The sequence below is a fragment of the Equus caballus genome, chromosome 21 (genome assembly GCF_041296265.1).
Source record: "Equus caballus isolate H_3958 breed thoroughbred chromosome 21, TB-T2T, whole genome shotgun sequence".
NCBI lineage: Eukaryota > Metazoa > Chordata > Mammalia > Perissodactyla > Equidae > Equus > Equus caballus.
The window spans coordinates 54,862,817-54,876,713 of NC_091704.1; the positions used below are offsets into that span (position 1 = coordinate 54,862,817).

General features: G+C 33.3%; 1 protein-coding gene across 6 annotated transcripts in view; it reads left to right on the forward strand.

Annotated features, from left to right (window-relative positions):
- Window positions 1–13,897, forward strand: part of CDH12 (cadherin 12) — a 937,014-nt gene that overhangs the window by 867,554 nt on the left and 55,563 nt on the right. For all 6 annotated transcript variants that reach the window (XM_014734929.3, XM_070245950.1, XM_070245953.1 and 3 more), the window contains one exon: window positions 8,978–9,165. In XM_014734929.3, coding sequence (XP_014590415.3) covers window positions 8,978–9,165 — 188 coding nt within the window. The remainder of the gene's footprint in view (window positions 1–8,977; window positions 9,166–13,897) is intronic.

Genomic DNA, 13,897 nt, shown 5'->3' on the forward strand with positions numbered 1-13,897 from the left:
GAAATCTCAGGGGAAACTGTTTTGATAGAGTGCTGGGTTCAGAAACCAGGTTAAAGCTGCTTCTGGAGTGATTGTTAGGTAGGCACGGGTGACAGTGACTGTCTTTGAGAAGTTTGGTTAGGAGAGAAAGAGAAAATTAAGGAGTTAGCTGGAATCAGATTTTGGCATAAGGGAAAATTTTTGTAATATGATCAAATATGAGCAGTTTTTCTCCTCTTGGGAATATCTCATTTAAGAAAAAAATATTGAATGCAGAGAAGATAGACTCTTTAATAAACAGTACAATGTGTACAAATTGCTGGAGTTTAGAAAGAGGAAACAGAAGGATACCTCAATTGAAACTTGAGAGAAGCAGGAGGAAGTCTTACAGATATAACAATAGGTTCATATGAAGTTTCTATTGGAAGTTAAGATGCAATGGATACCGCATGGCCAAGGAGGATCCCAGAACACAATTCAGAATTTACAATAGGAATGTCAGGATGTATTTAAGACTCTTGAAGTCCTCAATCCCAGCAAGGCTATTTGTACCCTTTTTAATTACTTTTATAGAGAGTGTGGAATGGACGGAGAATTTTGCAGGGGGGATTTATTTGGAGAAAGCCCTGCTGAGTCCCCATCTAATAAAAGTAAGGGTAGGGATGCACTTCTTTCTCATCTCAGGTCTGGTAAAGGGAGCTTTCCCTTCAACAAGGACCAACAATAAAGTCCAATATACTTTCCCAGAAAATAGGAGAAATGCATGGACGGGTGCCTGCCTCATGCTTAAGATACTGAAAACGTCTTTGGAAAGAGCAGAGACAGATGTACAAGGCTTTGTTTGGAAAAGTAATTCCAAGATAACAGGAGGAGGGGTTAGGAATGTGTAAGCAGAAGGGAAAAATATCCCAGAGTAGCTTTAAGTCCTACCAAAGAGATTTTCCTCCTAGGGAGAATCTGTGTGTGGAATGGATCATTTGGAGATCCAGAGACTATGGGGAATGTTGCATCAAAGCAGGGGCAAAGTCTTTGTCATGGAGTGTGTAGTTGGAGAGGCTTCCAAGAGTCTCCCAAAAGTGCCACTGGGAGAGTCACTCTCTGAGAGGAAAAACTATCAATTCTAGTAAAAACAGCCCAATCCTCTGGCTTTGCTGCCTCCTAAGGTGAGGTGAAAACATCCCTGGCAAGTGAATGGTGAGACAGCGGCAAGCCTGCCAAACCATCCATACGCTAAATGAAGTCCCATCTGCTGTTGGCCCAGGTTGACTTGAGGCGGGCTGGCAGACAGGAGAAGTCTTACTTTGCATAAGGAGCAAAGTACTAATTAATATGATGCATTGGGAATTTCTAATTTCAAAATCTAGATGTTGGGAATTAAAGTGAACAAAAGACTGTCTATTATTTAAAGATAAGGAGAAACATCATTGGTTCACCATAGTCTTCATGCAAGAAAAGACAAAGCTTATCCTCACTGAATAAAGTCTAAAGGAGCTGAGAGAGACAAAGAAAAAAACTTTTTCTTTTATTTTTTTGCTGCAGAAAATTCACCCTGAGCTAACATTGGCTGCCAATCTTCCTTTTTATTTATTTATTTATTTTTTTTTTTATGAGAGCCACCACCACAGCATGGCCACTGATGGAAAAGTGGTGTAGGTCTGTGCCCAGGAACCAAACCTGGGCTGCTCAAGTGGAGCACACCAAACTTAACCCTTAGGCAACCAGGACTGGCCTTGAAAAAAGCCATGTTTTTATTACATCTTGCATGTTGTGCTTTTCCAAGCTAATAATAACACTGATGCAGGATTGTTTGAAGGTTCAGAAGCTGAGCAATCTCCTATGTAATGAGTTTGTTCTTTCTGTGACATACAAGACAAGGTCAGCAACTGAGAAAGGAAGTAGTAAAAATGGTAGAGGAGAGGTGTGTGGAGAGTAGATCAGCTTAAAAGAGAAGTCATGGAGGACGGAAACCTTTGCAAGTTTGTATCCTTTGCAACCAATCTTGAAGGTGCATTTGAGGTTAATGATCAAAATTTATAGTGATTCCTAGCTGCATCTCTTTGAATTTCCTCAGTCAACCATGCCTCATTCTTGAGAATGAGGATAGTTATCACTATGAAGGGTTGAGTTTTGCCAGATTGCAGCAACAAAAGGACATGGGCAAGATATATAGGCCATAGGTTAATTGAAATAATAAAATGTATTTCAGTTGGATGAGGAAAGAAGACAGGGAAAGAAATGATAATGGATTGTTGAATGTAGAGAGATTAATATACTAATATTAATTAATATTAAAGTATTTAAATTTTCTTTTCTTTTTTTTCCTGAGGAAGATTCACCCTGAGCTGACATCCGTGCTGATCTTCCTCTATTTTTGAGTCTGTGGGCTACCACCACAGTATGTCCACTAGCAGAGCAGTGTAGGTTGGCACCCGGGAACTAAACTTGGGCTGCCAAAGCAGAGCATGCTGAATTTAACCATTAGGCCACTGGGACTGGCCCTAAAGTATTTAAATTTGATAGCAAAGTTGAGGTTACTTTATATAAAATATATGCTTATGTTACATCAATATCTGATATTAAAGTTGATAGGTTGTAGTGGTAGTAATTGAACAAACAAAATGGGAAGGCAGGAAGTTATGATCATATCAGCTTTGTCATATGGTTACTTGTATTTGGAGTATTTTTTACTAGCTGACCTCACAGGGCCAACATCACCCAGTTGACTCAGTTCAAATTCTCAGCTTAAATGTTATAAAAAGTGAATAGAATTGTGTAACTTTCCCTCAGAGCAGTGATGTCACTTTGCAATTTTACTTTGATTGTTTAATTAATGTCTACCTCCCCCACTAGACTATACTCGCCATCAGGATAAACACAGTCTTTTTGTTTGTTTTTTCTTCATCATTCTGTGGAGGATGTCACTAAAGAATTGTAGTTGAATTAAATATCAATAATCTGAGTTATTGGAAGACATAACAATTAATCTACTATCCGAAGAGAATTTAAAAAGAACAACTCAATATCTAGCCCCAAATTTTTGTGTCGTGTTTGGCTGTTCAGAACTAGAAAGTTTAGAGAAATGAATTTCTCATTGCTCAGAGAAAAGAAATATTGTTATCAATAAATATAATTTATAAAAGTTTATCCACTATTATGGTGGATATTGTGTGCATTGCAATTCATATTCACGTATGTGGTTAATTAAAATCTAGATTGGGAAATTACAGCCTTTATAAAGGTGAAGTAATTTAGCCAACACGGTAGACCTCTTGATGCCAAATACTGGACACTTCCAAAAATTTGTTCATCCTAGATTCATCCCAAGAATGAGCCAGAGTGGATTTCTCTGTCGTTGTTGAGAGATTCCATTCACTGTATTTAGTACGCTTACTAAAATCCAGCTTGAATCCATCTTCGTTGTCAGGAGAGTTCTTCCTTGTGGACTCTATTTCTGTTACTTTAATTTGAACTTATTGAAAATACTCATAGCTTGAGGCTTTTGAAGAAATAGAGGGCATAAAATGTTCTTCAGCCATCAAAATATTTTTATTCCTGAATCCTCCAATTTTCAAGATATGGGAAAAATGTTTCATTTAAATCAGAATGACTTTTCAGAACTCTTTAAACACTTCCCTTTCTTTTATCTCCACACCTCTATAGGCAGTTTCCTATTAACTATTGCCGTTCCTACAGGAAAATATTGTAACATAGATGTAGAGATTATCTAGAAACATACTATTTAAAAAATAGCCAGTAATAATAGATATTACTTATGGAGATTCATGCACTATTGTATAAATGACTTATCAAAACCGATCTATAATGCAGACGTAATAATAATGATAACATTACTATTATCATTACATCAATTTTAAAGATCAGGAAAAGAAAGATTAACTGTTTTGCCCAAGGTCACAGAGCTAATAAGAGGTTATAATAGGCACACAGTTTATATAAAGTTCCTTTTTAGTCATACAGACATGTTGTTTGCTTTCGTTTCCTTTTGATTTTATTCAGATACGGTGAAATCATTTTGTGTGCTATTATATTTGCTTACTAAATTAAAACAACAAAATATTGATAAAGCGATATTTATTTCTATTTAATTAGATGGTAAACACATGCACACACACATGCAGGATCACTGTTTTAGCAATTTAATATCTGAATGCAATCACTGAATCAACAGTTTTGTGGTAACATTCATTTTATATTTATTCTATTTATTTTCTAAAGTTTAAATGTAGTACTTCAAGTAATTGTCTATTTAGGTGGCCTCAAACATATGTTTTCAAGTTCTTAAAAGTGTTTAACATTCTTATCAATTTGAAATAATTTCTACTTAAACCTTCCAAAATTTCTAGTATTTTTACATACTAATTCTCTCCAAATTAGTTACTTGCCATGGATAGGTAAGTTTTATGTGCAGCTGAACATTGACCTCATACATTATTTTTGAGTAACTTTAAATTAGTTATTATTATCAGCATAAAATGTATGTCAAAAGAGAATTGGTAATGGATCATTCCATCTTCCTTTTATGCTATTCTTATGGCTGAATGTTGTTACAGTATTGTATAAATCATTCATTCACTTAATATATTTATTCAGGCCATAATAAATAATTATTCAAAATAATTATTATTTCTAAGCAAATTGTAACATATTCATTTATATTTTGTTGAGTAAATATATCTCTTCTGGTGTTTTCATCTATACTTGGAAATTTCCTCAAAGAAAAAAGGAAGGAAAATATATTGTATATTCTTTATCCTTAGTTATCAATGAATGCCCCCTGACAAATACACACACCCAGTGTGAGCCCAGATAATCAAAGTATAATTTTTTAAACAGCATAGTCACTGAGAAGATGCTCACTTAGATTATAACTGAGCAACAGATGTTTTTACCTTTGGAATTAACAGGGAACATTATCTGCAAGAAGTTGTAGAATTTGATCACTATGATTCCACTTTAGTTCACTGCATGCAATTTTCTCCTTTTCCATGGGAACACGGTTATTTTGGCAAGCATAGGATATGTATTTGATGAATATGTAAGTATATATTCTTATTGACTCTGTGAACAATTTCTTGTCACAGTTTTATTTCTTAATCTGTGTTGTACAGGTAGTGCCATTAAGATATTTCATATGCATCAAAAGTAGGACGCCTGGAAGATGACGGCAGTGTAATGACGTAGTACATCATAAGCGATCTGACTTTGGCACAGCTGAAGATTACTTCAGTTTTGAATTAATCTGAATGACCCCAGCTTTACTGCTGTTGAGTTTCTAGAAATGATAAAATGTCAAGTCATTGGAAATAAAACGACAGAACCTAAACAATCTGACATGACAAATGCATAGTTTCTCTGACTTGTTCCATATGCTGTAGACTTTATTACCAATGACAATATTTTATTCAGAAATGCTTGTCTTAATGAATGTGAGTGTCTTCGGCTTTACTAGAATGTATATCTGCTATGTAAAGAACAGGAAATTCAGTGCTGAGGGTATGTGTGTTTTATGTATACTAAAACCTCAATGCACAAAAAAGATGTAAGTGGTGAATCACTGACTTCTATTATATTTTAATTTGGGTAGGGTATATTAGTGGTATGCTATTGAGTCAATCTCTTTTGGACAATGGTACTGTTTCAATTTATCACAAGTTTCCCAATGCCGTTAGATAATTAGGAAATTTGTGGGCATAGTGTATGCTGACAACTTTTTAAAAAACTGCCATTTAACTTATATTGATACAGTGCTACAAAGAATAGCTGTCTTCACATTTACTGTTATTGACCTCATAAAATCTTTTTATAAAACCTAAAGTTCATATCTCAGCAGCTTGTCTTGAGAAAGGGGACACTTTCATCTACATTTCGTATTATCTGATGTCCTTCAGGTTACCTTCCAGAGTTTTAAAAATGCTTCTGACGTTGGAGGGTCTCAGTGTCAGAGTTCTGCTAAATTCTTCATCCTTCACTACCCATAATCCCTAAGTGATGACACCAGACTAGATTATTTCCTTTGATTTTTGATTCTTTTAGTTCTGCTTTTAAATGTTCAAATGAAAAGCTAACATAAACTTGATGAGAAAACTCAAGTTGTTCCCCTTGAATGGATCAGAGTAAGCAGAAATACCCCAAACTTTTTAAATTAGATGCCCATATTTTCCTAAAGATTCCGTCCAACCCTCCTTCTGCCCAAAGGCCACACCACCATCACCACCATATGCGGCTGGTCGTGCTTAAAATTTGAAATCCACTATACTTGACAGCTTCCTATCTCTCTCAACTCTGTCTGCCAGCTATATCTTTGATAATTTTTAGTCGTAAGTTTCCTAACTAAATACCCTGTTAGAGGAAGATTTACAGTACATTATTCAACATGGGCCTCCAATGCTCTATTAGGAAAAAATTCTAGACCTTTACTAATACTTATTAATGTCCCATGAGATTGGACCATGAGTGATCATACTATAGATTCAAGGCTTTTGGTGTTTCTTCAGGTTTTTTATCACCATCACACAAGGAGCAGCAAAGGATGTGGTCATGTTTCTGATAAATCATATTTTCTATTTACTAAGCATTAAGAAAGGAAGAAAAAAGGAAATGAAAAATAGCACATTTCTGTGCTTTGCCCTTTTTCTTTGAAATTCTTCTGTGAGAAGTTCAGTACAACTTTACATAACAGTGTCACACACTTTCTTGCCACATTAAACAGGAATTCAGGCATCCTTGGATTTGCTAATATCTCAGGAGTGCTTTAATAGGATCAAGGTTTAATATGACTATTGTGAAACTATAGAAAGTAGGTTGCAAAGTCACATTAGGCTCTGCTTATGTAATCCTGGCTATTTGAATTCAAATGAATTCCCCTTGAATATCTGTCTTTATCCTTCTCGTAGACAATGACTATACAATGCGGCCTATAGTTTTATTCTTTCTCTTTACTCTGGTTGCTTCAGATTCAAACACTGCTTTAAGTCCACAAATACTGAGCCTCTCTGTGTGACAGCCACTGTGTTAAGTGTTTAGGGAATAAAACCTAATGAAACATGATCCTAGCCTTTGAAAACTTGCTAGCTTGCTTGATTTTTTTTTTTTGCATACATGTTGTACTTATTTTTTTATTGCAGTAACATTGGATTATAAGTTTGATCGATTAATATGACTTTTTTAACCAAAGTTTTTTTATAATGTCTGTGTAACACTCCATTATTGCCACTTGGAATATTTTTTTGTCTATGTTTGTTTATTTATTTATTTAACTTTTAAATTTGTTCTTTTAGAAATATTCATCATATCCCCTTTGAAGGCAGGTATACTACTAATTAATGATTAAGCTACTTATTTTATACCACTGTAAAGTGTACTTTATGTCTTTTACATGGAACCAAACAAGTTTTAGGTAAAAATTTAGCTCTCTCGAGACTTAATATACTAAATATCCCATTGAGGTAATGTCCATTGGATGTAAATAAGGCTGATGTTAACATTATAAGAGCAAATGGTTGCTACCTTCTTTTGAGTGGAAGGGGAGGAGCAGATGGTAAGATTTGAGTGTTACCAAGGCAAATGAAATTACCAAATGTTAAACCTGACTGCGAAAGAACTAGAAGAACTTTAAAAGTAATTGGGAATGAAAAAGAAATTATTTTGCAGAATCTTTACAAAGTGTGATTATTTTTTTTCTCATACCTCTTGAAGCCAATGATGTAACATTGTAATGCAGTTTGTTGAATGAACTTCACAATTCAAAAAACATGTTAAAGACCTTCCTAATTTAATTTCTATAAATGTAACTAGAAGTCCAAGGCAAATTAATGACCCTGATTGCTTTCCCCAGGGGAGAAAGTGCAGTCCAAAATCCATTAATAGAAATTTAAACGGAAAAGTCAATATCAAAATTTAAACCTTGCATTTATGTGTTTAATTTTCCTTTTGTATTTTTATTTCCTCCTACTCTATTCCTTTCCATATTTTGATTTGAACAGACTGCTGTTTAATCCATTAGTGTTTACTTTGATGAGATGTCAGTAAAATAACCTATACTATCTTTTTCTTCATGTTTTACTTAAAAATTTTTGAAAACTCTTAAGCAATGTATATATTTTTATATTTGTCACATATTATAATGTTTCGTGATTCTGGTATATTTTATATAGATAGAGCTTTTTCTAGGCTTTTCTGATTCAGTATCAAATTCATAGTAATGTCAGTGCTCCACCTGGTGGTAAAAAATAAGCACTTTACTTTTTTCAACACTAAAAAAAATTGGAAGATAAAACTTTATATCCTGATTTTAAAAGTGTGTTAGCATACCTACCAGAGCACCCAGTAAAAATCTACTAAACATAAGCTGTATATTAGTCTATAATAGTTTATATTAAATATATCATGGATTAAGATTTTAACTATACATATAATCATTTTACAGGTCACTTTTAGTTTAATGATTGAGTAAATAGTCCAACTATTTTTATATTTATATATGTTAGGAAACCTAACTTTAACTTTCTATAAATATCTAAACATCTATCTTCTATCTATCATCTATCATCTGTTTATCATCTATCTATCTATCATCTGTCTATCATCTATTTATGTATCTTCTTATCTCTGGCTTGTATCCTAGATTCTGTTGTATTAGTGCTAATTAGTTTCATCTGTACTCTCATCTTCACATTTGATATTAGGTATATTTTGATGCTGTTATTATGTAAGGTATTTCCTCACAGTAATTTCAATTTAACACACTCTACTATTTTTAATGCTCAATTAAAATTCCAGAACAGGATCTATTGAATGGAAAAACAAAGTTATTACTCCTAATTATAATCCTTAACTTGACAGCAAATTGCCTTTCGATTTTGCACTCTTCTGTTTTAAATTGGATTTATTTTCCATAGACTATATTTTTCAAGCCTGGTAATTTTACTAAATGCTTTACTAACTCTACTGCCAACACAAATTATACGTGTCTTATTAGGCATCTTCCATCTGAAAGTTCCTGAGTCTTCTCCTATTGGCTCAGCTATTGGAAGAATAAGAGCTGTGGATCCTGATTTTGGACAGAATGCAGAAATTGAGTACAATATTGTTCCAGGAGATGGGGGAAATCTGTTTGACATCAGCACAGATGAAGATACACAAGAAGGAGTCATCAAATTGAAAAAGGTATATAAACCTGTTTTTGGACAGTTGTCTACCCAATAATAATTAAGAACAGAAATGCTAAAACTTGAAAATGACAGCAATTTTAATTTTCCTTCAATATATTCATTTTAAAAAAGACCAGGTGACTATGAAGTATTCACTCCCACAGGCATTTTTAGTCTGTAATTCAAGAGGCATATATTTTATGTTGAAACAATTAGGCCTATTAATTTGACTAAATCATTTAAACAAATCCTACAGAGTTTAACTGTAATTTACTTTTTATTGTTACAAACTTAGACAAAAAGATTAATTTAAAAATAAAATCTAGGAGTAAACTCTAACCCAACCAGGCTTGACCTTGACGCTTTTGTGACTTTTCTGAGAATACAAATATTTAATTCACACGTTGTTGGTGAGTGTTGATGTCACAGTGGAGGCATCCTGGTGTGGGCTAGCTGTACTACTGGAGCAGTGGAAGAAGTGAGAAGGGGAAATGTTGGGCTCGAGGGGCCCATAATGAGGTAAGTAAAAAGAAAAATTATTAAGAGAGAGAAAAAAGGTGGACCTTGATGGACAGACATTTAGTAATGTTCAATGGATTAGTATAGAAGAGGATGCAGAAGGGGAGAGAAAAATTCAAAATATTAGGAATAAACCATTATTTTTAATATAGGTATCTTGTCTTTTGTCGGGTAGTGGCATGAAGAAGGAGTATGTAAATGTGAGAAAAAGATAAATCATGATTATATTTGAGGTGTGTAGATTGTTTCCAGAACAGTGAAGCAAATTATAGGAATTTCCAATAATGGAGTGTAGACAAAAAAGTGAACTTTATTTACGTCATTGCTGTTTTCTCCTCTCCTCTGAAGCACACTCTATCCCAAACCACAGTATATTATACACATTTGTTAATTGTGATAATTTTAACCTACAAGAATTATTTTTGCATTCAGTCCCATTAGGCACTGAATCAGTCCCTGATTAGGCTGCTGTTTCCATATTGACCCAGGAACTCTGAATTTTAACAAAGAAACAATAGATATGGTAATGAAAATAATCCTAAAAGAAATACCATTTTCATATAGATTATTTATTATTTTTTATTCCCAGTATTGCACGTAAATTGTGCTTTGTCTAGAAATTAATTTAACCACATGATCCCGTTCAGGAAAATTACATAGTTATGCTGAATTTTCAAAGTAAATGTAGAAAAATATTTGTGTCAAATTCTTATCACCTTTACTCCTTTATTATTTGTTGTAGTTTTGCTTGTTTTTCTCTTTTCTATTTGATAACAAATCAGTGAAAAGCCTCGTCTCTTATTTTCTTTTTAGAAAAGATCTCCCAAAATAACTACATTTAAATGGTTTAAAGACATCAATTCAAATGGAACTAACGTAAATTCTCTTAGTAATATGAGAAATAATAGGAAATATTTTACATCAATGGTTCAAAGTATAAAATTAAATATAGTTACAAGGTAAAATTGAGATCCAGAAGAGTCATATTACATGTGCTATATATATATTTATATATTTACTTACATTTATATACTTATTATAAATGTTTTTTATATTTACACATATGATTTTATATTTTATTTACCCACATTTACCATCTATGGCAATAAATAATCAATGTCTAAGTGTCAATCTGGAAAAATATGTGGCTTTCTTATTTATTTTTTAACAAGATTGAAAAGGGTGTGATGTGTTAACCATAGTCCTTTATATTATTATGTCAAAATGGATTAATCTTTCAGTTACACAAATCAACTTTTTATAAATATTTATTAATTATATATCATCACTAAAGCAATAAAAACATATCTTCTGCCTTTTTAGCTTATGAAAGTGTTATAAAGGGTATGACATTTATTTTGTGGTATTTATTTTGTTTAATTTTTTGAGAATTTTCTATTCTTTAGAGTAAAACTGAGATTTGGGAAATTATGATACATCTTTATTAAAATTCATTTTTTATATAATTTACAAAATAATCTGGAAAGTATACCTCCAAGTAAAAACAATATATGTTTCCTTCTGCAGTGGGTGAATAACTGTTGTCCATTTTGTTGGCATAAAATTTATCTAAATAAAGGTCAGTGCCGATAATTAACATCACTCCTTCAGTCAACAAATATTGCTGGAACAGTCACTAAATCCCAGACCCTGCTCCGGGCTCTGAGGATAGAGCAGTGAATGAAACAGACATATTTCCTGTACTCAAGCAGCTTCCATTTAATTTGCAAAGTTAGATGATAAACAGATTCAAAAGCACTGTGAACAGTGCTAAATTTAACGTTGAAATAACATAAATCAGGGTAAAGGGTATGACAAGTAGTGTGGAGAGTGGTGGCTTGTATAGTGAGGACTTCATAAAAGGCTGCTCTGTTAGGCTGAAATTCTGGCAGAGATCTGAAAGAAGCAAAAGATAAGTCATGTGGTGTCTGAGCGATGTGTGTCCCAGAAATAGTGAGCAATTGCAAAATCTCTGAGATGGGAGCGGACTTGGTAAGGAGGCCCAGAGCAGTGAATGAAAGGTCTGTAGCAGTGGAGATGAGGTCAAAGATGCAGAGGAAGGGCCCATTACGGAGAAGGACAGAAATAGACCAGTTAAGAGACTATTGAAATAATCCAGGAAACTAATGATGGAGCTATGGATCATCCTGTTTGTAGCAATGGAGGTTGTGAGAAATGGTGAGATTCTGGCTAGATTTTAAAGGAACCCCCAAAACAGAGTTTTATAAATATGCTGATGATCCGGTAAGTTACATTGAGCATTTGAATAGATTTGTTTTCAGTGTTGTTGTTTTGATCTCTAAATGAGGAATCACCAGAGGCAATCTCTACCTGCTAAGCTATTGTTCCACTGGAAAAGAAAACTGCAACCTATAAACTACAACTAGTAAATGTTTAAAAAATAATTCAGGAGGACATTTTTGTAACAAAATTTTAGAATTATCTATCATCTATCTAGTTATCTATCTATCTACCTACCTATCTAGCCACCTGTAAGGTGTATGTATTGTATTGAGCCCACGTGTGTGCACACATACACATATAGATATATGACATGGCAGCATGATTTTGTAAAAATGAAATGATGAGAAAATATTCAGTTGAATAAAGCCCATGAAAAACTCAAAAGTAATTTGAACTACAGTTCTTTATTATGATTTTTTATTGAGGTATAATTGACATGCAGCATTTTTTTAGTTTCAGGTGTACAAGATAACGATTTGACATTTGTATATATTGCAAAATATCACTACAATAAGTCTAGTTAATATCCATCACCATACATAGTTACAGAATACTTTTTTCTTGTGATGAGAACTTTCAAGATTCACTCTCAGCAACTTTCAAATATGCAATATTATTATCATTAACTATTATTATTAACTTATAGTTGCCATGCTATACATTACATCTCCATGATTTATCTATTTTTTAACTAGAAATTTGTACCTTTTGATCATCTTCATCCATTTCACACCCCTCCCCCCACCACCTGCCTTTGGCAACCACTAATCTGTTCTTTATGAGTTTGAGTTTTTTTTAGATTTCCACATACAAGTGAGATTATGCAGTATTTTTCTTTCTCTGTCTGGCTTATTTAACTTATGATAATGCCCTCAATGTTCACCTATGTTGTTGCAAATGGCAATATTTCATTCTTTTTTATGGCTGAATAATATTCTATTGTGTGTGTATATATACATATACATATATATACCACATTTTCTTTATCCATTCATCCATCATAGACAGTTAGGTTGTTTCCTTATCTTGGCTATTGTAAATAATGCTGCAATGAACATGAAGGTGCATATATCTTTTCAAGTTACTGTTTTTGTTTTCTTTGGATAAATACTCAGAAGTGGAATTGCTGAATCATATGGCAGTTCTATTTTTAATTTTTTGAGGAACCTCCATACTGTTTTTCACAGTGGCTGCACCAATTTACGTTACCACCAACAGTGTGCAAGGATTCCTGTTTCTCCACATCCTTGCCAACACTTATTTCTTGACTTTTTGGTAGCAGCCATTCTAACGTGTGTGAGGCGAGACCTCATTGTGGTTTTGATCTGCATTTCCCTGATGATTAGTGATGCTGAGCATCTTTCACGTAGACTGTTGGCCTGTAGTTCTTTAAATTGTTTTTTTGAATGAAGACTATATTATAGGGCTATTTATGCATGTATGCAGTAAGTTCTTAGAAAACTTTATCTTGAACTTATCATTAGGAGTCCTACAAGAATTAGATATATAATAATTCATATACTAAATATATATTATTATACAGCAGCAGTGTTTCTGCTCCATAATGATCTTAAAATTACATTTTTGAAAGTTTCCCTTCAATATCTCAGCATAGAATTATAATGAAGAGTTTTGATATAAAACCAAATTCGCATCGGAATCATGTTCTTAAATATACTAAAAGCATTTAGAAAGTCTAAAAATATATATTCTACCTTTGAATATGTAACTGTTTGTTAAACATCAGCTATTTTAATTGTTTGGCTCACATCAGAGCATGATATTCTTTGTTTTCAGAGAGTTTTTCTCTTTCTAACTCACTTAAAAGTAAATTAAAATGTTTAAATTTCTCTGAAGCACATCTTTTCAGTATCGTTTTATCTCCAAAGTCTTTATTTGCCTTCCCTTTACTGTTCGCTCCTCTCTCCTCTTTCTCTGCGGACAGTGGGCCGAAGTAGATAAAAATGATGGTCAAGGTTTATGTG